Source organism: Salmo salar, chromosome ssa01 (genome assembly GCF_905237065.1).
Source record: "Salmo salar chromosome ssa01, Ssal_v3.1, whole genome shotgun sequence".
Taxonomy (NCBI): domain Eukaryota; kingdom Metazoa; phylum Chordata; class Actinopteri; order Salmoniformes; family Salmonidae; genus Salmo; species Salmo salar.
This window is the reverse complement of record NC_059442.1, coordinates 146,661,078-146,686,627: the sequence shown is the minus strand read 5'-3', so window position 1 is coordinate 146,686,627 and position 25,550 is coordinate 146,661,078. Positions and strand designations below refer to the sequence as shown.

At 41.3% G+C, this 25,550-nt stretch overlaps 1 protein-coding gene across 1 annotated transcript in view; it reads left to right on the top strand.

Annotated features, from left to right (window-relative positions):
• The window catches only part of LOC106567450 (voltage-dependent N-type calcium channel subunit alpha-1B), a 269,203-nt gene that overhangs the window by 29,739 nt on the left and 213,914 nt on the right, over nt 1-25,550 (top strand). The window contains 3 exon segments of the mRNA XM_045691775.1: nt 12,088-12,366; nt 13,879-13,984; nt 19,920-20,059. Of these exon segments, the coding sequence (XP_045547731.1) occupies nt 12,088-12,366; nt 13,879-13,984; nt 19,920-20,059 (525 nt within the window).

The following is a 25,550-nucleotide window of genomic DNA, read 5'->3' as shown; positions in this document are numbered from 1 at the left end:
CCGATTTTAAAATAGCTTTTCGGTGAAAGCACATTTTGCAATATTCTGAGTAGATAGCCCGGCCATCATGGCTAGCTATTTTGACACCCACCAAGTTTGGCCCTCACCAAACTCAGATTTACTATAAGAAAAATTGGATTACCTTTGCTGTTCTTCGTCAGAATGCACTCCCAGGACTTCTACTTCAACACCCAATGTTGTTTTGGTTCCAAATAATCCATAGTTATATCCAAATACCTCCGTTTTGTTCGTGCGTTCAAATCACTATCCGAAGGGTGACGCGCCTGGCGCGTTTCGTGACAAAAAAATTCTAAATATTCCATTACCGTACTTCGAAGCATGTCAAACGCTGTTTAAAATCAATTTTTATGCGATTTCTCATAAAATAGCGATAATATTCCAACCGGGAGACATATCCGTTCAAACACTGAAAGAAGAAAAATGGAGTCGTCACATGCACGCGCGCACCAGTGTCATTGTTCTCAGAAGTACCACTCTCCAAAACCCCTACTGTTTTTCGCCCAGAGACCGCAGAGTTATCATTCCACGTTCTGGCGCCTTCTGAGAGCCAATTAAAGCCTTAGAAAATGTCACATTACAGCAGAGATCCTGTATTTTCGATAAAGAGGCTACAGAAGGCCAAGAAATGGTCAGACAGGGCACTTCCCATATAGAATCTTCTCAGGTTTTGGCCTGCAATATGAGTTCTGTTATACTCACAGACACCATTCAAACAGTTTTAGAAACTTTAGGGTGTTTTCTATCCAAATCAAACAATTATATGCATATTCTAGTTTCTGGGCAGGAGTAATAACCAGATTAAATCGGGTACGTTTTTTATCCGGCCGTGAAAATACTGCCCCCTATCCCAAACAGGTTAACGCAGCCGCGTACTTAGTTTTCTTCGGGGGTTGACCCTTCTGAGGATGACCCTTCTTGGGGTTCCTTTGAATCATAATCCTCAGGATTTGTATATATTATGCACTTCCATAGCCGAGCAATGCTCTGCCACTGTTGGCTCAGTATAAAAAGAACGTCCAACAACTAACATTTTCAATTCCATTAGATCCCAACTTTTAAAAGGAATAAGCATGCGCAACCTGAAATCCCCAGTCAGGCCACCATCACAAATGTTTTGGTTGCGGGTTTCCCCATTGCTGATATAGAACTCCACGCATCCGCAAGGAAGTCCATTCTTTCTCTGTATTTTCACCCTGTGAAATACTCTTCCTGAGGAGTCTGGGGTACCTTCCCAATGGGTCTCGTAGCCCGTGAACAAGCTATAACCCTTGGTGATAACTCTCAGTTCGGGACACACAACCTTGCGAAAAACCGACCAGTCTTCAACCCCGTAGTCCACTCCTAAAGTCGGGTCTGTATATTCTCCACCTTCGGCTACGGTATAGAGTTTCACTCTACGGGCCAGATAATCAAACTGATATCTTTCAGTGCAGTTGCGGGCGGTATTTGGGTTCTATACACACACATAGAAACCGCTTTTTTGGCGCATCGTATATTGTTGCTTTATACTGGGCCTTCTCTCCATGTTTCAGCCGCGGTCCTGCTTCCGTTGTTACGGTCATCACTGTTTTACCAAAATCCATATTTATTTTAAAAATCTTCTTTAGTGTTCTGGGGCCGCATGTGTTGTTCTGGGTCTTATTTATAAGTCGTCTGCCTCCAACACAATCCCCCCCGGACATTCCTACTTTATAGACAACAACCCTAAGAGCAATAAAATAGGTGGGGTGTGGGGCCATCCTCTTTGAAATGTTCAAACACAACCCCCCCCAGTTCAACGAGGTCCCTACAAATTAGTCATCATGACCACTTCAAAGGAATAGATGCAATATAGATATAAAATAACACACTCTAACACGTGACAGAACAGGATGCAACTATATGGCCTTAACCACGTGACACCTTCCTGCCAGGATGTCCTGACCGGATGCCCTTATTTGGGCACGATTTTGACCAATGCCGTCTACTTTATTCTCTCTGTCCACCCCCACAGACAGTGTGGTGAAGAAGGCGCAACAGTGTCTCTTCAACCTCAGGAGGCTGACAAAATTTGGCTTGGCCCCTAAGACCCTCAAACTTTTACAGATGCAGAATTGAGAGCATCCTGTCGGGCTGTATGAGAGGGTGGTGCGGTCTGCCCAATGCATCAACGGGGGGCACACTGCCTGCCCTCCAGGACACCTACAGCACCAGATGTCACAGGAAGGCCAAAAAGAAAATTAAGGCAAAAGGTGGCTACCTTGAAGAATCTCAAATATATTTTGAATTGTTTAACACTTTTTTGGTTACTACATGATTCCATATATGTTATTTCATTGTTTTGAGGTCTTCACTATTATTCTACAATGTAGAATGAGTAGATGTCCAAACTTTTGATTGGTACTGTATATACTGTATTCTATTCTACTGTATTTTAGTCAATGCCACTCCTACATTGCTCATTCTAATATTTCTTAATTACATTCTTTTACTTTTAGATTTGTGAATTGTTAGATACTACTGCACTGTTGGAGCTAGGAACACAAGCATTTTGCTACACCCGCAATAACATCTACTAAATATGTGACCATTAAATTTGGTTTGATAGCTAGAGTGAATTTACAAAATGAACAGTCTAGGTGGTCATGTCTAGATGGGATCCAGCTATTGTCAAATTTCCTTCAAAAGTTGTTTTAAAAAAAAATGCATTTTAGCTAACCCAAACCCCTTACCTACCCTTAACCTAATTCTCCTAACCTGTTGTGTAAGTTCTCCTGATATGAAAAGTCAGTTATGAAAAAACCCAGATCCCTTCTAGCCATGATGACCAATCTAGGCTGCTGGGAATTGGTAAGCCCTTTACTGTTTCAGCATGACAATGCCCCGTGCACGCGAACAAGCATAACACAGTATAAAAAAAACGTAAATCAGGGAAACCAGAAAGAGGTATCACGCACATTTAAGTTAAGTCTCTATTACTCAGTTGAGTTTACTTAACATTTAGGTAGCTAATGTAATGGATTTGTTTGCCAGAGCAAGTCCAGATAGCACTAGCTGTATATTGCCTACAACAGTGACGTTTCAGTCCTCTAGGTGTATCTGTACAGTATGGGCATATCTCTGGGTGATGTGGACATCCCCATGCATGCACCTTATCAAAATATGACTAATTCAATATTGCACCATCCCATTCTCTGGGCTCTGCCTGCAGTCATAACCAGTAGTATCTACCAGGAATAATGAAACATCTATTATTATTCTATTAATAATGTATGACCCCTGGAGTCTTTGCCACTCAAAATGTATTCACTCAAAATCTTGCCAAAGCTTATTCTGTAGGAGTTAATATGAATTTAAAATAATTTGACATGATCTATATGAATAGGGTCATGAACATTTGGACTTTGAAATTAACATGGGAGGTGTTAAACATAGGCTACATAAGCTTATTCCCACACTCTTAGGTAGTCTCCGTATAGGCTGTTCCCTCCATCGCAACACTGCTGCCCAGTTGAAGAGCTTGTGATCTCTATGCAGCACCACACGCCTTCGGAAAAGCACCCCTCAGCCTCAGAAGATGCCCTTCTGGAGGCATGCAGCCATAGAGTCATTACACCCTAACATAGGCCTATTTGTCTACTTGCCAAATAAAAGTGTAGAGCATGCATGATGCGTGCAACTCATCATTCCAACATGTTTGAATATTTAATTCATCCTTCATTCAGTATGTCATACATTCTGTAATTTGTCTGAGTTGCAATAGAACAGTCTTATCTATTTGTTTATTGGAAATAATGTGTGTATTCAAAATTATCTAAAGTCTTCAAAGTTCTTTTGCCTATCAATTGCTGGTATCAATGATTTTTTAAAGTATTTATAGGAGTCTGAATGCGATCGGACCATCATCTAATTGGCCTCCATATAACTCCATATAACATATATTGGAAATTTAATCAAAGCCTATTGGATGACAATTTGTTCTTAACTAAGAAAAGAATAGGTCTCCCCCATGAGACCCTCTCCGGGATATCATCTTCTGGGCTCCGGGTCTTGCTGTATCCTGTGGGGAACAAAAACTGAACTCCCTCCTTTTACCTCTGGAACCGTCCCCAACTATACGGGAGTAACCTTTCTTCCCCCAGTTCCTCCTCCCGTGTGAAGCCCTTCTGGCAGCTTTATGGGACCCGTCCAACTGGTGAGCAATCAGCCCTTGATTACTCACCAACCACAATCAGCCCCAATTAGTCCTGGCCGGAGAGCCCGTCAAGACCTGGAACATCCAGCAGAGGGAGCCGTCGTCTCGTGATGTATACTCCGTCTGTCACCAGGTCTCGACGAGTCTCCCCCTGGTGGCTGACCTGCTGTACACCACAGTACTTTTATCTAACAAGTAATATAATAAATTCACAACAACTACCTTATACACACAAATGTAAAGGGATGAATAAGAATGTGTACATATAAATATATGGATGAGCGATGGCCGTGCGGCATAGGCAAGATGCAGTAGATGGTACAGAATAGAATACAGTACATACAGTACATATGAGATGAGTAGTGTAGGATATGTACACATGATTAAAGTGGCGTTATTTAAAGTGACTAGTGATACCTTTATTAAGTAAATTTATTAAAGTGGCCAGAGATTTGAGTCTGTATGTTGACAGCAGCCTCTATGTTAGTGATGGCTGTTTACACTCTGATGGCCTTGAGATAGAAGCTGTTTTTCAGTCTCTCAGTCCCATCTTTGATGCACCTGTACTGATCTCGCCTTCTGGATGATAGCGGGGTGAACAGGCAGTGGCTCGGGTGGTTGTTGTCCTTGATCTTTTTGTTCTTCCTGTGACATTGGGTGGTGTAGATGTCCTGGAGGGCAGGTAGTTTGCCCCTGGTGATGCATTGTGCAGACCGCACCACCCTCTGGAGAGCCTTGCAGTTAAGGGCAGTGCAGTACAGCCAGACAGGATGCTCTCGATTGTGCATCTGTAAAAGTTTGTGAGTGATTTAGATGATAAGCCAAATTTCTTCAGTCTCCTGAGGTTGAAGAGGCACTGTTGCGCCGTCTTCACCACGCTGTCTGTGTGGGTGGACCATTTCAATTTGTCCATGATGTGTACGCCGAGGAACTTAAAACTTTCCACCTTCTCCACTACTGTCCCGTCGATGTGGATGGGGGGGTGCTTCCTCTGCTGTTTCCTGAAGTCCACGATCATCTCCTTTGTTTTTTTGACGTTGAGAGGTTATTTTCCTGACACCACACTCCGAGCGCCCTCACCTCCTCCCTGTAGGCTGTCTCGTCATTGTTGGTAATCAAGCCTACCACTGTGGTGTCATCTGCAAACTTGATGATTGAGTTGGAAGCGTGCATGGCCACGCAGTCATGGGTGAACAGGGAGTACAGGAGAGGGCTGAGAACGCACCCTTGTGGGGCCCCAGTGGTGAGGATCAGTGGGGTGGAGATGTTGTTTCCTACCTTCACCACCTAGGGGCGCCCTGTCAGAATGTCCATGACCCAGTTGCACAGGGCGGGGTCGAGACCCAGGGTCTCGAGCTTAATGACGAGTTTGGAGGGTACTATGGTGTTAAATGCTGAGCTGTAGTCAATGAACAGCATTCTTACATAAGGCAGTGTGATGGCGATTGCATCGTCAGTGGACCTATTAGGGCGGTAAGAAAATTGGAGTGGGTCTAGGGTATCAGGTAGGGTGGAGGAAAAATTATCCTTGACTATTCTCTCAAAGCACTTCATGATGACAGAGGTGAGTGCAACGGGCCGATAATCATTTAGATCAGTTACCTTAGCTTTCTTGGGAACAGGAACAATGTTGGCCATTTTGAAGCATGTGGGGACAGCAGACTGGGATAGGGATTGGTTGAATATGTCTGTAAACACACCAGCCAGCTGGTCTGCGAATGCTCTGAGGACACAGCTCGGGATGCCGTCTGGTCTGGCGGCCTTGCGAGGGTTAACACATTTAAATGTTTTACTCACGTTGGCCACGGAGAAGGAGAGCCCACAGGCTTTGGTTGCGGGCCGTGTCAGTGGCACTGTATTGTCCTCAAAGCAAGCAAAGAAGTTGTTTAATTTGTCTGGGAGCAAGACGTCGGTGTCCACGGCGGGGCTGTTTATCTTTTTGTAATCCGTGATTGACTGTAGACCCTGCCACATACGTCTCGTGTTTGAGCCGTTGAATTGCGACACTACTTTGACTCTATACTGACGCTTTTCTTGTTTGATTGCCTTGTGGAGGGAATATCTACACTGTTTGTATTCGGTCATGTTTCCAGTCGTCTTGCGATGTTTAAAAGTGGTTGTTCGCGCTTTCAGTTTAGTGCGAATGCTGCCATCAATGCACGGTTTCTGGTTAGGAAATGTTTTAATAGTCACAGTGGGTATCACATCTCCGATGCACTTGCTAATAAACTCGCTCACCGAGTCAGCGTGTACATCAATATTATTGTCATTCAATACAATACTCATTATTAAAACAAAAGCAGTTTAGGTCAAAAGAGATTAGACTAATAAAGGAATAGAGGAAATAACAGTTCAGGTAGATGGTAATGGAAACTGTACTATAGAGGCACAGAATAGGTTAGAGGAAAAACAAAAATAATGGGAGGCACTTATTCAAGAATGATCAAGTGTCAGTATGTCATCCATTCTTACAAAAAGAAAGCGAATTGGATGGAAAACTGTGCAAAAATGAATTTTTTTATTGAATCTTCAACATAGAAATGCTAAAAAAAAATTGTTACAGAAACTCAATACAAATAATGGAGTCATCCATGATTCACCAAATAATATTACCAAAGAGGAAGCAAAATATTTTAAGCATATGCTTTCTTTTCAGTCTCCTCCCTTTCCACCGAATGATGTTAACTGTAAGGATTTCTTTCCTAATAATAATAATAATAATAATAATAATAATAATAATGTCAAATAAACACATTTACAGAAAGACCTGTGTGAAGGCCAACTTACAGAAGAGGAACTTTGAGGCAATTAAATCTTTTCAGTCTGGAAAAACACCAGGGCTTGATGGTATACCAGTAGAGGTATAGCAGACCTTTTTTGATATACTCAAAGATCCATGATTAGCATGTTTTAATTACTCCTACAAAAATGTTAGACTTTCAGGTACTCAACAAGAAGGTCTGATTTCATTACTACTAAAACAGGACTCAGGTGGTAAGTATAAAGATCCAGTCCATTTAAAAAACTTGGAGGCCTCTTACACTTCAATGTTGTGATGCGAAAATCCTGGCGAAATGCATAGCATATAGAATAAAAGGTTTTACCAGATATTGTTCATCCTGATCAGACAGGTTTTTTACATGGACGATATATATGAGATAATATACAACAATTACTTGAAACAATTGAACATTATGAAACATCAACGATATCAGGCCTGGTCTTCCTAGCAGATTTTGAAAAGGTGTTTGATAAAGTACAACTAGAATGTATATGTAAATGCCTGGATTACTTTAATTTTGGTGAATCTCTTATACAATGGCTGAAAGTTATGTACAGCAACCCCAGATGTAAAATAGTAAATAATGGTTACTTTTCAGAAAGTATTGAGTTTTTAGGAGGAGTAAAACAAGGCTGTCTATTGTCTCCATATCTATTTATTATGGCCATTGAAATGCAAGCTATTAAAAGTAGATCCAACAAGAACATCAAGGGGTTAGAAATCCAGTTGTTAAAAACAATAAAGTGTCAATGTATGCAGATGACTCAAGTTTTTTCTTAAGTCCGCAATCTAGATCCCTGTACAGTCTCATTGAAGATCTTGATCACATTTCTAGCCTCTCTGTACCATACTAAGTATTGGATTGTTAAAAGACAGTGTTCACACTACCTTGTAGTTTACCAATAAAATGGGCGGATGGTGAAGTAGACATACTTGGAATGTTGACAGCTGCGCCATAGAGGTTGCAAAATAAATGGGAAGAGATTTTCGATGTACTGATTCCATTATATATATATATATATATATATATATAATATATATATCATATATATTATATATGGGGCATACAACAATTCTGGTATTGCAACTATGTAGCTTGTTTCTGGGCACAGGTTCAAGAATGGTTGAAAAGAAAAATCACAACATTCACTTAAAATGTACCTTACAAATAGCAATATTGGAAAGCCATAGTCAGTCGATAAATAATATAATAATACTCGTAGGAAAGGTGTGTGTTTAAAATTCAGTGTATGTTTAACCTTGGTGCCTTTCAGGTTTAACTGAGAAAATGTCCGATTATAATCACATGACAGTCAAGTCACCAAGTTCACTCAAATTATCGATGTTCAGCGTTCATTTAACACTTCAAGCCACTTCAAATCATCTTTAGCTCACAATCTGTGGATACTATACGATTAGAAAGGTTCAAAATGTATGTCAATCACCACAGCACAATTGAAAAATATATGACACATGGAAACCAAATAAGGGGGGTCTATGGTGACAGGTGGGATGGGCTGAGAGTGATATTTGATATTAATTACTAGTCTGCAGATAGGAATTCGGTATCATTGAACGCGAAGACCGACAACCGCCGAAACATCTCTCCTATAACAACATTAATGAATGTCACTCTGAACTACCCATTCAGAGAGAGCGAGAGCGCGAGCGCGAGCGAGGACAGACTCTCCAACAGAAACAAACTTTTCAACAGAGATCACGACGACACTGAGCGTAATATATTGATTGCAATTGTTCCCGAATGAGTGAGTGTTCATGTGCAAAGGATTAGCATTTCAATTGTTATAATATTCAACTCTGTAGTGTCTCCTCAGATGACCCCCACTCCCCTTTTGTCTAACAAGCCACCATGCCAGTTTAGCCCACTAGGGCACATTCCTCTATCATTTCTTTGTAACGATATCTACTGTTTGTTATGCATTTCTGTGAATTACCTAGTTAGTAAATAAATGATTTTAAGACAATTGATGTATGGATGACTCATAGTGAAGACTGGGTTCGTGCAGATAACCAACAATTTACAACGTTTGGAATGAGACTGGTGTGAGGTAAATAATAATTCATTAATTCGAAGACTAATTGATCAGATATTAAAATATCTGAAAGTTATATTAGGAAAATTATAACTTTGTAATCTGAATATTTTCCTTGGTGCCCCGACTTCCTAGTTAATTACAGTTACATGATTAATCAGGTTAATCGCGTAATAATAATTAGAGAGTTATTTGATAAATATGTCTTCAGTTTTAATGATGCCAAAGACACGACACATGTATGTAAAATATATGTATATATGTGTCAGAAAAGCTGTAAAAAAATGAAAAATATAGTTGTCCTCTGAAGAGTGGGGGTGGTGGATGGGTTAATAAAATTATAAACAATTATAGGCTATAGATCGTCTTGACCATTTGGGACCCCTTGGCTATTTCACTCATGACAGGTTATAGCCAAGACTTAATCAATATTTTATTTTGTCTCATTTATTGATATGAATATAGCCTCTGCGTGATGGGGTTGTGCAACGCAAATGGCTATAACATGCCTACATACAGAGTGGAATTCACTAATACAACAGTCAAAATGCCTAATATAAGGCCTACAGTCCGTGCTCCCAAATACTGGAAAAAGTCTGATTAATTAGGTTACATGATCACCACAGCCCCACGCGACTATAAAAATAAATTATGCAATTATATGGCCATTAAATAACACACAACAGCATGGCATATTTAGATAGTGGAATAGGCCTAAATCAGATTTACTTTCTATTTTGCAGCTCAGGCCGTTATTCTAGACAAGGCTCTTCTGTGTCTTTATAGAATCGTTCTCACAAAAGTAATTTGCTGAAGGCCCAAGCCTATACTACGTCATCTACTGGTATAACGTCTTTGTCGAATGCTGTTCTAAAAGAAGCTCTTGACTTTTATTTTGCTCATTAAACCGGAAGATGCAAAGCAACTCTATCATCTGGCCTAGAAGTTGCTTGATTGACTAGCTAACTTCGACTAGCTAAGTTTGTTTCATGTCCTTTGCAGATGCCACATTCCTGACAAAAGTTTGTACATATAAAAAAGATCTGTAACCGAGTAAAGCGAGACGTAAGAATTAAACGATTATATTTTGATTCATAGTCGTAACATATGGTTTGTACGTTTACGTATCTATTTTAACGGTTACTTTTCATGTTTCACGCATGGCTTTTCTTACAGTCCTAACAATTTATGTATGGATTTTCTTACGAGCTTAATGATACATACGTTCAAACTTTTGGCAGCTATCTGTCTCATATCTATCGTTTTCCCCCGTTGGCCCTCCAGTTCCCATTTCTTTGGGTTAGATGGGGTCCGAGCTGCTTGGTTAGGTTGTGTGCTACCCTTATCTGCTATATGGGCAGCGACATCCCATTCATATCCATTCAAATCTGTCTGAGCTGGCACTGCCTCCAGAAACTGGCCATTCATTATGCAGCTCTAAATATGGCTGCAAACTCAGACCAGACAGGGAAATTGAATACAGAGGTTCAGGCAGACTGGATGTGCGATATTGTAACATTTGAATCACATTGGATGACCTCTGGTGACTTATTAGTGCTTTTGAACATAAACAAATAATAAAACAATTTACATATTACAGCTTTAACGGTCATTGACATGGCTGACATCGGCTCCTTGATTCTCTCAGACTGAGAAAATAGTTCCAACATGCGGGCTAGCGTTAGCTTTGCACCTTCCTCCAGTAACTTTGTGCATAGTCTGATGTAGGCTAAATTTGCTAAGAATAGCATTCCTGATCTGATTCTCAGTATTACAGGAAAAATCTGTCTCTTGCATCCTGCCTAAGGCGAGTACTAAATTGTTGTACAGACTCACCTTCCCTTTGTGCAATTTTCTGAAATGTTTGGCAGGCAAATACTGTGTTAACTTGTGGAATGAAGAAGATTCAATGCTCTGATCGCAGCTCCATTAATCCGCATCATCCGGTCCAGAAAAAGTAGAGCTCTCCTGCGTTGACAGTTGCACACAATGTGGACGTTTTCTGTAATCAGTAGTGCCACAATAGCCTACAAGGGGCACTAATTTCAGGCAATTTAGATACAATGATTTTCACTTCAAGTAGTGTCGTCATACATCAAGGATGCCCACTGGTGTCAAACCCAGTAAACTACATGACAGTATGATTTTATATGTTTAGCCTACCAACAAATCCTAACTTATTATACATGTTTCATGTAGGCTTAATGTTTAATCGAATACATTATTAAACACAAATTAAATATAGGCTCTTGGTGCGTCCTTAGTAAATCATTATTAGAAACTCTGTCACTCACATCCATCCAGCTCCATCCGCAGAGTGCTCCTGAACTGGTCGAGTACCGATAGGCTAATTTTGGTCACATGCGCTGATTGTTAGGGACCAGTAAATCATTGGATTGGAGTCTCTGAATTGGTTGCGTTGTACAGACAGCGAGCGATCAAGTGAGAATCAGGAGGAAACAACCCCGTAATGGTTCATTGTTATGTTATTGGAATCGATAATTGACACTTGCAGACAAAACATAACTATTTTGTGTACTTTTCTTTTCTTCTGGAGACTCAAAATACTTTTTCTGCGGTCTTTCAACTGGTGTTTCAACATTGACAAGATGTTGCCACTATCGAAAAGATACACGCGTGTGTTTCATTTCGGCATTTTTCCTGTCGTGGCTGCATTATCTATTTAGTTGGAGCAGGCTGATATGGATGTAATATGTGGAATGAATTGGAGAATATATCATTCGATAGGTTGAAGTGCATTTGGCACATATTGCGATTGAATGCAAACTTTATTTAATTATATTTCGAATTTATTTGCGAATGGACAAAATGGAAAGGATTGAATGCAAACTTTATTTAATTATATTTCGAATTTATTTGAGAATGGACAAAAAGGAAAGGATTTACACAAAGAAAATCGATGTATTTTCTTAAAACACAAGCCATACACTAATGCAAACCTGTGGTCTGGCTAAGTGTGTTTGTTGTGATGCTTCTGCCCTCCATTTCCACTGAAACCAGTTTGGATTTTTATTGTTGGATCTGTGCGTTTCCAGAATGGCTCGCTTCGCAGAAGGTCTACCCACCCGCTATGGAACTGGAGGAGGTGGAGGAGGCAGAGGTGCGCCCGGCGCAGGCAGAGGGGGCGCCCGGGCGGGTGGTCCTCCAGGCGGCCAAAGGATGTACAAGCAGTCGATGGCTCAGAGAGCCAGGACAATGGCCATATACAACCCTAACCCTGTCAAACAGAACTGCTTCACTGTCAACCGATCCTTGTTCATTTTTCGAGAGGACAATCTCATTAGGAAGTATGCTAAGCGAATAACCGAATGGCCATATCCTTTCCGAACCCAAAACCAGGGTACACATTGGTATTTGTATAACGCACATATCCTTATTTGACAAGCACGCATTGGTAGATTTTCATTAAGAAACATGACACAGGGAGTGAAGAGCTTTTATTTTATTTCAAGATGTCTGCTTTTACTGAACATGACAAATGTATGCCCTTTGTCACCATTTCTAAGCTCATCTGTAAGCGTACTCAATCGATTATTACATTATAGGAAGTATGATTATTCTGGTGTAAATGATTAGTTCATTAAACCTTTTGCTTAACCCAGGTACACCTGTCACTCAGTGTTCTGCCTGATTGGACACGAGAAAGGATTCTTCTCCAATAATAGTGTTAGTATACAGTTTAATGACTTGGCAAGATGTCCTATGTACCGTGTACACACTCACGAATTGTGCACTACTGCGTTTTACTTCAAACATATTTGGTTGTAATTCGCAATTGCTAACTACCTATTCGCTAGATTGTTTTCAGTTTCAATTGTAAATGAGCGAGTTTAATCTCTACAATATGTATGTATTTTTTTTTCTCTCAGCGCTTGCTTCTCTTGGATTAGGGATCGTTTTTTAATTCACCTTCTCTGTATTCCGTCTCGTTTGCACATTGCCTGTTTGTTAGCAGTGTCATTTCAACTGTTGCTGTTCACCAATTTGTCCGTTTCCATGGTAAGGTGAGCGTCCAGTGAGTTGGAGACCGCTGGCTCAGGTTGTAAAGCTCCTCGCCTAAAGGGCAGATTCCACCATTAATTTTTCGTATTTGTTTACTCAGTCGAGGAAGGCTCGGTTTGGCCTTTTTTGCAAGGGCAAAGTGCAGTGTTAGGCTTCTGGCGGGCCCTGGGCACACGATTCTAGGATGATGGGTCAGTAAAGCCTTCCCATTCCTCCCCGACTCGCTATTCCACAAAGGCCTCCCCCCGCGGCGAATGACCAGAAAAAAAATTGGTAGAATGATTCAACCATAGAAAACGGATTGAAATGGTAACCCAAGGATAGCTCTACAGCCCAGGCTCCTAGCAACACTGCATGGGCAGAGTATGGTCTATTATTGTAGTGTGTGGGATTAGCCTACTATCTTTTATTTATGTCCATATGTAGCCATGCTGTGTGAGTTAGGCTATCTATTGGACTCCTGTTCAGTCAATGTCATTAATTGGTTAACTGAGCTCAATGAGTCAGTGACTTCCTAAAGCTGAATATATGTTCTGCTCTGCTCACCCAAATAGATCAATCTGTTCTGTGGCACCTCAGGTGGGTGGTGGCAGTGGGACTGTTTTAGTGGTGCTCATTGTACACAAACACTGTTGAGGCAACTCTCACCAGCCTTTACACAATTTGGGTATTTGCCTATCTTTTTAAAATCTAGGTTATTCTATGTCAATACAGAGATATTTACCGCTATGGGTTAAGACTATGATACTTACATGTCGGAGTTAATGTTTTTTTTACTGTGCATGAAATCCTCTGTCATGGCTTGTGTTCCTTAACCTGCACACTCCGTTTGAGTACTTGATCCTGGCCACCATCATCGCCAACTGCATCGTACTGGCTCTGGAGCAGCACCTACCAGCCAATGACAAGACCCCCATGTCAGAACGTCTGGTAAGACACTCATCACGCTGGGTCCCAAATGGATGGTTGTGTACCAAATGGCACCCTATTCCCCATTGTCTTCCGTCAGATGGTGTCATTCTAACAAGACACACAGGAGCCAGAGTGGACAATGTAAGGAATATGATTCCATTTGGGACACAGGCTATGATAACTATACCTATCACACTTTCTATAACTTTACTTAGTACTCCAATGTATATACTTATACAGTATTGTCTTCTGTTTGTTTGCTGTAAAAGTGTAGAATGTTTGTTCTTTTTGCTCATTTTGAGCTTTCCACCACTTGAGCTCAGTGATGAGGCAGCCCAGTCAGCCCTAAACAACACCCCTCAGAGGGCCCTGAGTTCCAGGCACACCTCCAGTACATGGGAGAGCAGCACCACTTCCTCATTAGTGTCTGGAAGCATGGAGATGTGTGTGTCTCCCCCTCCTCCTAACTATCATTCTGTAAGTCAGTTGAGCCTCACACTGAGCAGGCTTTGATCCCCCCTTCTCCTCCACAGGCCCCTTGTTCCCCCGCCTACTCACATGCGTAGCTTAAACCCCCGTTTGAACTCTGCCAGTCGAGTCATTAAACCAATGCCGTTTAAGCTGTGAAAAGCTTAAATGGCATCTTTTCACTTTAAGCTGTAAAAGAATGAAGCCGGAGGGGCTGCCACGTAGCCATTGGAGGATTGTGGTGCTGTTTCTCTAACACAGCGTCTTCAGTCAAGACACGCATAGAATAGCATTACATTGTTCAGCACTTAGCTCACAGATTGGTCTTACGGATTTTTTGACTCCTGGGAGTCTGTATAAAATAGAGGAAAAGGCATAAAAGGCTCTGCTGCAACAGCTTGGCGAGATAAGGTTAATGACTCCCCTCAAATGCAGCCACCTGCTCCTGTTCTCAATTATCTCTGTAATTGTGATGCAACATCAGCAGTGGTGTAGTGGCACAAGAAAACACAAGGTACTCGACACCTGAGAAACTGATTAGTGTTGAGAGAGAATATACAACTCCCCTCTTCCTTTCTTCCTCCTTCCCCTCAAGAAGAAACATGGAATACCAGCATCTTTTATGGTCCAGGGTGAATAGATTGAGGTGTGTCTGTTAAGTGGAGCGCATGATAATAGAACATTGTCAACAGGCGTTGTTGTTCAGATCCATAGCAGAGTTTTACCTTCATGGTCCCCTGTGATTTCCCCTCTGCCCCTCCAGAGGCATTTACTTTAGATGGAGTGTTCATTATTCATGAGCATTTGACATCTATACCTTATGTTAACAAACAGTCTACTGTACTACATAATGCATTTATGGATGGACCCTCAAGCCTAGCCATTATAAACTCAGCAAAAAAACAAATGCCCCTTTTTCAGCACCCTGTCTTTCAAAGATAATTAGTAAAATTCCAAATAACTTCACAGACCTTCATTGTAAAGGGTTTAAACACTGTTTGCCATGCTTGTTCAATGAACCATAAACAATTAATGAACATGCATCTGTCGAACGGTGGTTAAGACACTAACCACTTACAGACGGTAGGCAATTAAGGTCACAGTTATGAAAACTTAGGACACTAAAGAGGCCTTTCTACTGACTCTGAAAAACACCAAAAGGAAGATGCCCAGGGTCCCTGCTCATCTGTGTGAATGTGCCTTAGGCATGCTGCAAGGAGGCATGAGGACTGCAGATGTGGCCAGGGCAATAAATTGCAATGTCTGTACTGTGAGACACCTGAGACAGCGCTACAGGGAGACAGGATGGACAGCTGATGGTCCTCGCAGTGGCAGACCATGTGTAACAACACCTGCACAGGATCGGTACATTCGAACATTACACCTGCGGGACAGGTACAGGATGGCAACAGCAATTGCCCTAGTTAGACCAGGAAGGCAACATCCCTTCCTCAGTGCTCAGATTGTCCACAAAAGGCTGAGAGAGGCTGAACTGAGGGCTTGTAGGCCTATTGTAAGGCAGGTCCTCACCAGACATCACCAGCAACAGCGTCACCTATGGGCACAAACCCACCGTCGCTGGACCAGACAGGACTAGTAAAAAGTGCTCTTCACTGATGAGTCATGGTTTTGTCTCACTAGGGGTGATGGTCGGATTCGGGTTTATCGTCAAAGGAATGAGGCCTGTACTCTAGAGTGGGATTGATTTGGAGGTGGAGGGTCCGTCATGGTCTGGGGTGGTGTGTCACAACATCATCGGACTGAGCTTGTTGTCATTGCAGGCAATCTCAACGCTGTGCGTTACAGGGAAGACATCCTCCTTCCTCATGTGGTACCCTTCCTGTAGGCTCATCCTGACATGACCCTCCAGCATGACAATGCCACCAGCCATACTGCTCGTTCTGTGCGTGATTTCCTGCAAGACAGGAATGTCAGTGTTCTGCCATGGCCAGCAAAGAGCCCTAATCTCAATCCCATTGAACACGTCTGGGACCTGTTGGATCGGAGGGTGAGGGCTAGGGCCATTCCTCCCAGAAATGTCTGAGAACATGCAGGTGCCTTGGTGGAAGAGTGGGGTAACATCTCACAGCAGGAACTGGCAAATCTGGTGCAGTCCATGAGGAGGTGCACTGCAGTACTTAATGCAGCTAGCTGGTGGCCACCACAGATACTGACTCTTCCTTTTGATTTGACCCCCCCTTTGTTCAGGGACACATTATTCCATTTCTGTTAGTCACATGTCTGTGGAACTTGTTCCGTTTATGTCTGTTGTTGAATCTTACGTTCATACAAATATTTACACATGTTAAGTTTGCTGAAAATAAACGCAGTTGACAGTGAGAGGACGTTTATTTTTTTTTACTGAGTTCATAAGGCTTGGCATAGCATTGTTTTGTCTGCTATCTCTTATAGCAGACAGAGATGCATAGATGTCAGTCTTAATGCTCTTCATTAGTGTCTTTCCTTACAATAAAGCCCTGAGAGCCTCAGGCCTGTGTGGTCTTACATTTTAGTCATTTAGCAGACGCTCTTATCCAGAGTGACTTACAGTAGTGAATGTATACATTTCATTTCATGCATTTTTTTTTTTTGTATTGGTCCCCCGTGGGAATCGAACCCACAACCCTGGCGTTGCACACACCATGCTGGCGTGGCAAACCCCATGCTCTACCAACTGAGCCACAGGGAAGTCTTCATAGTCAGCGGGAGGCCCAGAATCACTTCACTGACTGAACAACAAACCAGTTATTTAAAACAATTTAATTTGCCGTACCATTCTGTTAGTGACGATCATTTAACAGGTCTATTATTTTACTAGTTTGTTGATTGTTGTTAGATCTTACCGTACAGTTAGTGAAAAGCTCACATACCCTTTAGCCTGTCAAACTCATTTGTGATTATTTGCATTGGTGGTTGAGTTCATAGAGCTGTAGAGAGAGAGAGGTAAGTTACTGTAAGGCGTGCAATATTCTCTGCTGGTGCCTGTGTGAGTGAACAGGGCCTCAGGTAGAGGTCGACCGATTATGATTTTTCAACACCGATACCGATTATTGGGGCACCAAAAAAAGCCGATACCGATTAATCTGTCTTATTTATATATGTTATATATATATTTATTTTTTAAATATTTGTATTTTTTTAATATATATTTTTTTACATTTATTAATTTATTTGTAATAATGACAATTACAATACTGAATGAATACTTATTTTAACTTAATTTAATACATCAATAAAATCAATTTAGCCTCAAATAAATAATGAAACATGTTCAATTTGGTTTAAATAATGCAAAAACAAAGTGTTGGAGAAGAAAGTAAAAGTGCCATGTAAAAAAGCTAACTTTTAAGTTCCTTGCTCAGAACATGAGAACATATGAAAGCTGGTGGTTCCTTTTAACATGAGTCTTCAATATTCCCAGGTAATACGTTTTAGGTTGTAGTTATTATAGGACTATTTCTGTCTCTACCATTTGTATTTCATATACCTTTGACTATTGGATGTTCTTATAGGCACTTTAGTATTGCCAGCGTAACAGTATAGCTTCCGTCCCTCTCCTCGCCCCTACCTGGGCTCGAACCAGGAACACATCGACAACAGCCACCCTCGAAGCATCGTTACCTATCGCTCCACAAAAGCCGCGGCCATTGCAGAGCAAGGGGAACAACTACTCCAAGTCTCAGAGCGAGTGACGTCACCGATTGAAACGTTATTAGCGCGCACCCCGCTAACTAGCTAGCCATTTCACATCGGTTACACGAGCCTAATCTCGGGAGTTGATAGGCTTGAAGTCATAAACAGCTCAATGCTTGAAGCATTGCGAAGACCTGTTGGCAAACGCACGAAAGTGCTGTTTGAATGAATGCTTACGAGCCTGCTGCTGCCTCAGTCAGATTGCTCTATCAAATATCAAATCATAAACTTAATTATAACATAACACACAGAAATACGAGCCTTTGGTCATTAATATGGTCGAATCTGGAAACTATCGAAAATTCGAAAACAAAATGTTTATTCTTTCAGTGAAATACAGAACCGTTCCGTATTTTATCTAACGGGTGGCATCCCTAAGTCTAAATATTGTTGTTACATTGTACAACCTTCAATGTTATGTCATAATTATGTACAATTCTGACAAATTAATTACGGTCTTTGTTAGGAATAAATGGACTTCACACAGTTCGCAACGAGCCAGGCGGCCCAAACTGCTGCATATGCCCTGACTGCTTGCATGGAACGCAAGAGAAGTGACACAATTTCCCTAATTATAAGAAATTCATGTTAGCAGGCAATATTAACTAAATATGCAGGTTTAAAAATATATACTTGTGTATTGATTTTAAAGAAAGGCATTGATGTTTATGGTTACCTTTGGTGCAACGACAGTGCTAAATCATCACCCGTTTGGCGAAGTAGGCTGTGATTCGATGAGAAATTAACGGGCACCGCATCGGTTATATGCAATGCAGGACACGCTAGATAACTACACATGGTTGATGATATTACTAGTTTAACTAGTGATTATGTGAAGATTGATTGTTTTTTTATAAGTTTAATGCTAGCTAGCAACTTACCTTGGCTTCTTGCTGCCCTCGCGTAACAGGTAGTCAGCCTGCCACGCAGGCTCCTCGTGGAGTGCAATGTAAGGCAGGTGGTTAGAGCGTTGGACTAGTAACGGAAGGTTGCAAAAACGAATCCCCGCGCTGACAAGGTAGAAATCTGTCATTCTGCCCCTGAACAAGGCAGTTAACCCACCGTTCCTAGGCTGTCATTGAAAATAAGAATGTGTTCTTAACTGACGTGCCTAAAAGGTGTAAAAAATTAAATTAACAAAATCGGCCAAATCGGTGTCCAAAAATACCGATTTCCGATTGTTATGAAAACTTGAAATTGGCCCTAATTAATCGGCCATTCCGATTAATCGGTTGACCTCTAGCCTCAGCAGTTAAGTGACATGTCATACGTGTCTGATCCAGCACTTTTTTTGAACAAGAGCAAGGGTCATCCTATTTGAAAATTGTTTTTTGTTAAAGATCTTCATGCCACTCCATTGGTTTCATTGTTTTAATGTTTTGTTAAATATATTTAGCAGGAAGCCAATCACTAATAGCCCTATTGGAGACTAAAAAGCCTCATCAAATTATAGTTGTGTAAATTGTAATCATACTAATTTGCTGTCAATTAGTATTATTTGTTAAGAGTGAAATGTAAGCTTTTATGTTACGCAGGTGATATGTTAGTATGAATGCGTTAATCTCACTGATTGAAAATGGTATCCAAGATTGCAGTTTGTCTTCTGGTGCAGGGTATGTTTTCACTTCCCCTCTTTCCTTCTCCTCTTTTTATCCACGAAGAGAGGGTTGCATTCCTCGACCCATTCTCCACATGCTGGTAGAAAAGTAAAAGAAACAATCCCCCTTCTCTTTCCCCCTCTCTTCTGCCATGCTTCATTTCCCTCTCCCTTGTTCCCTGTCTCTCTCTGCAGGATGACACAGAGCCCTACTTTATTGGAATATTCTGTTTCGAGGCTGGCATTAAGATTATCGCCTTGGGCTTTGCATTTCACAAAGGCTCGTACCTCCGCAACGGCTGGAACGTAATGGACTTTGTGGTCGTCCTCACTGGGTGAGTCCTGGGCCTGCCGTGTGTGTGTGTGTGTGTGTGTGTGTGTGTGTGTGTGTGTGTGTGTGTGTGTAGATTTGTTCATGTCCATGCTTATTTGTATGCGTTTTATGAGTGCGTATGGGACACATTCCTTAGTGGTGCATTTGCCTGGAATTTGCCTTTTCCACCATTGCGCTATACTTAATGATTAACACTGTCCTACAAAGAATATTAATGCAAAGCAACCGAAAGTGATGTTTAAATAAAAAATTCTAATTCTGTTATACCAATGTATTGTTGAATATTGCTCATGAAATGTGCTCATTAGTCTTTGTTTTGACTCTCCCTTTATGATGCAAGGGCTCAGTGGAAGCTCGAGGTAATAGGCTAACTCGGCCAAAGGTAAAAATGAGGAAATTCAGTGATACAGCACAGTTTTGGATGGATGCTCTGAGTGCCATAAGTTCAAAGTCTGGGGTCGACTCTTAGTCCGGCTGTGCTGAGAGAGAGTGTCTGGCTGGCAAGGTGACACTAGCCAGAGGACTTTGGAGAGCCGTAATGGCTCGGTCTCTGATTGAGCCCAGATGGGTGAGAGGGTAGAGCTACTGTAACTATGTGGAGCAGTGATGCGGTACCAACACAGTATAATCACCTCTGAGAAGTGGACCAGCCAGGTCATCAGCTAGAATAACATCCTCTCAGGGTGTATCATACTCCACTGCTATAGGGAGCCAGGCACAGGCCTACAAATGCAACAGTTATTCTGTTACTGCTTTTTATTTCTCTGTTGCTCTTGCCGGTAGTAAACTTTGCCTTTGCTTTGTTCAATTTATGAGTGGCAATGTATTGTGCCAGCTTGTTGTTATAAGTAGTTTGGATAAGATTTATGGTCTAAATAATGGCCATTCCGGAAAGTCGATAAACAAATAAATCAAGCTGGATACTGAAGCTGGTAAGTAATGAAGAGTGAGAGAGAGCGGGGAAGGGAGTGGGAGAAACAGTGTGGCTGTTGATGTAGTCTTCGTCTTGTCCCCCTCCCCTACACACACACACACCTCTCATAAGTCATCAGTAGCGTTATTTTATTTTAGAGCGCATTTACAATGTGAAATGTCTTATCTTAGGCAGCCCCGCTGCCTTTATAGAAAAAAAACAATGGCATTGAACTACAATGAATAAAAATATAAAAGCAACATGTACAGTTTTGGTCCCATGTTTCACCAGCTTATAGACAAGATCCCAGACATTTTCCATGCGCACAAAAAGTCAATTTTTCTAAAATGTTGTGCTGCTTGTGCTGGGGACAATAAAAGGCCACTCAAAAATGTGCATTTTGTCACACAATACAATGCCAGAGATGTTTTGAGGGAGCATGCAATTGGAATGCTGACTGCAGGAATGTCCATCAGAGCTGTTGCCAGAGAACTGACTGTTGATTTCTCTACCATAAGCCGCCTCCAACATCATTTTAGAGAATGTGGCAGTATGTCCAACCAGCCTCACAACCGCACACGCCGTGTATGTCAATTGTAGGCAAGCGGTTTGCTGATGTCAACGTAAACAGAGTGCCCCATGGTGGCAGTAGGGTTAAGGTATGGGCAGCCATAAGCTACAGACAACGAACACAATTGCATTTTATCGATGGCAATTTGAATGCAGAGATACCGTGACAAGATCCTGAGTCCTATTGTCATTCATTCGCCTCCATCACCTCATGTTTCAGCATGATAATGCTCAGCTCCATAGCGCAAGGATCTGGACACAATTCCTGGAAGCTGAAAATGTCCCAGTTCTTCCATGGCCTGCATACTCACCAGACATGACACCCATTGTTTGTGATGCTCTGGATCGACGTGTGTGACAGCGTGTTCCAGTTCCTGCCAATATCCAGAAACTTCGCACAGCCATTAAAGAGGAGTGGGACAACATTCCAGAGCCCACAATCAACAGCCTGATCAACTCTATGCGAAGGAGATGTGTTGCGCTGCATGAGGCAAATGGTGGTCACACCAGATACTGGTTTGGTTTTCTGATTCACATCCCTAACTTTTATTTGTTTTTGTAATTTTTTTTTAAGGTATTTGTGACCAACAGATGCATATTTGTATTCCCAGTCATGTGAAATCCACAGATTAGGGCCTAATGAATTTATTTCAATTTACTGATTTCCTTATGAACTGTGACTCAGTAAAATCGTACATTTTTGCATGTTGAGTTTATATTTTTGTTCAGTGTACAGCTCTGGAAAAAATTAAGAGACCACTGCAAAATTATCCGTTTCTCTGGTTTTACATTTTATACGTATGTGTTTGGGTAAAATCAGAACGTGTTTTATTCTATATACTACTGACAACATTTCTCCCAAATTCCAAATAAAAATATTGTCATTTACAGCATTTATTTGCAGAAAATGCAAACTGGTCAAAATAACAAAAAAAGAGTTACACATGGGATAAACAAACATACAGTCAATAACACAATATATACATCTGTATACAGTGTGTGCAAATGAAGTAAGGATGAAGGAAAAAAAAAGTTAACTATTTGGTTGTAATATCATCACCTCTTGAAGAGCATAGTCAGACCTACAAATTTCAGATTATTCCATGCAAAACAATTGAGCACATTTAGCTGTCAGTTGTACAGCAAGTAACTGCATGCTTTTCATGATCAGTAAACATCAATTGATCATGTCATTTCAGATACGTAGGGTAGCCTCACAATAGCTCTCAATATTGGCCACCATTTATTGGATATTTGAGTGATATAAAAGTGAACTATACCTGAGTGGTTTATGTTAATTTACCATCTTTTGAGGGCTCTGCCTGTCAAGCAGCAGAAGAGCGCATTTGCCATGATACTGTTAGCTGATAATGTTTACTTTGCAAGCTACCAGTAACATGTTGTACAGTTGGCTAAACATATAGTGGTAAGTAGACCTAAATGTACTTTTTTTTTCTCCAACCAATGTAGGCCTACCTAGCAAAGTTAGCTAACATGATCCCCTTTTCAACATTGTAAATGTTTAATTACGATTGCTGCTGACAGACATGATATAGGCTACATTGATTGATTGCAGGACCACTTCAAATTTGATAGCTAGCTAATAACAGATCACGTAAATATGGCTAGGTAAAAAGCAAACTTTCAGGGGATAAACTAGATGACTATATCCATTGTTTGATTTGCTTGCTATCTACGTATAGTGGTGATGATAGTAGTTCGACTGTCAACTTTTTACCAGGATGTCAAGCTCTTTCCAAAAGCCTAATCTCTGAAGCAAGCTAAATGATGTTTGCTTAGCTAGCTACATGCCAAATGGATAAGGTACCGTCACATATCTGAAATTACATGATCATTGATGTTTACTGATCATAAAAAGCATGCAGTTACTTGCTGTGTAACTCTGAAAATGTGCACAATTGTTTTGCATGGAATAATTGGAAATGTGTAGGTTTGACTATGCTCTTCAAGAGGTGACCGAGCTGCCAACTTTTGAAGAAAGCTTTGAGAGAGATTTGCTAAGAATGAGAATTGTTCCACTGATCAGAATAAATACAGTAACTAGATAATAAAATCTCCTGAAGACAAGATTACATAAATCTTCCCCTACACCCTAACCAAATAATGTTTCTATTTATTGACCCCCCCCCTAGAATAAAACGTACAAACTGGTTGGCAAAATTATTTTCATAGTTAAAAATCAGATCACCCTACCAAAATTCCCTGCTAAAACATACTGGCAATTTGTCTGCTGCCTTGTCGTTGTCACAGCCTAAATGCTAATCACAAAAAGAGGGGACTAATGCAAGTGTGGATTAAATCGACTTTAGTACATGCTGTCAAAAGGCTGCATTCTGCAATAGGGATGGGAGTAAGCGCAATCTAATTTTGTTGATAAAACAGTGCTACCCAGTCACGGCCGGCTGCGACAGAGCCTGGCCTCGAACCAGGATCTCTGGTGGCACACTGCGCCACTCTGGTGGCCCATCATTTTTTTAAGTTAACATGCTGACTATACAATGGACAAATTAGAAAAATGTATTAGTACTTTTCTTTGCATGAGATATGAGGTCAAATGTGTGTTTCACGCCAATGCGTGAGAGTCGGCAGCTCTGATGATAACAAAAATATAAACGCAACATGTAAAGTGTTGGTCCTATGTTTCAAATCAAATTTTATTTGTCAAATGCGCCGAATAAAACAGGTGTAGACCTTAGTGAAATGCTTACTTACAAGCACTTAACCAACAATTCTGTTGTAAGAAAAATAAGTGTTAAGTAAAAAATAGTTAAGTAAAATTCTAATAAATAAATAAATAAATAAATAAAAGTAACAAATAATTAAAGAATAGCAGTAAAATAACAATGGTGGGGCTATATACAGGGGGTACTGGTTCTGTACCTAGACTTGGCGCTCCGGTACTGCTTGCCATGCGGTAGCTGAGAGAACAGTCTATGACTAGGGTGGCTGGAGTCTTTGACAATTTTTAGGGCCTTCCTCTGGCACCGCCTGGTATAGAGGTCCTGGATGGCAGGCAGCTTGGCCCCAGTGATTTACTGGGCCATACGCACTACCCTCTGTAGTTCCTTGCGGTCGGAGGTCGAGCAGTTGCCATACCAGGCAGTGATGCAACCAGTCAGGATGCTCTCGATGGTGTAGCTGTAGATATTTTTGAGAATCTGAGGACCCATGCCAAATCTTTTCAGTCTCCTGAGGGGGAATCAGCTTTGTCGTGCCCTCTTTATGACTGTCTTGGTGTGTTTGGACCATGTTAGTTTGTTGGTGATGTGGACACCAAGGAACTTGAAGCTCTCAACTTGCTCCACTACAGCCCCGTCGATGAGAATGGGGGCGTGCTCGGTCCTCCTTTTCCTGTAGTCCACAATCATCTCCTTTATCTTGATCACGCTGAGGGAGAGGTTGTTATCCTGGCACCACACGGCCAGGTCTCTGACCTCCTCGCTATAGGCTGTCTCATCTTTGTCGGTGATCAGGCCTACCACTGTTGTTATCGGCAAACTGAATGATGGTGTTGGAGTCATGCCTGGCCATGCAGTCATGAGTGAATAGGGAGTACAGGAGGGGCATGAGATAAAATAAAAGATTCCAGAAATGTTCCATACACGAAGCTTATTTGTCTCATATTGTGCAAAAATGTGTTTAAATCCCTGTTAGTGAAGATTTCTCCTTTGCCAAGATTGTGGGTAAAAACGAATTTTGGTTTGCTGGCTCCCGAGTAGATGGGTCTATGCCCTCCCATGCCCACCCATGGCTGTGCCCCAGCCCGGTTATGTGAAATCCATAAATTAGGGCCTAATACATTTATTTCAATTGACTGATTTCCTTCTATGAACTGTAATTCAGTAAAATCTTAAATTGTTGCATTTATTTTTTTGTTCAGTATAGTTAACATTTCACAATCCCTTTAAAGTGCACGCAGTTGTGAATGGTTTTAGCAGAGCTGTGGGTCTTCTTGCCCCCTAGCAGAGTATGTGATCGGAGCAGAGCT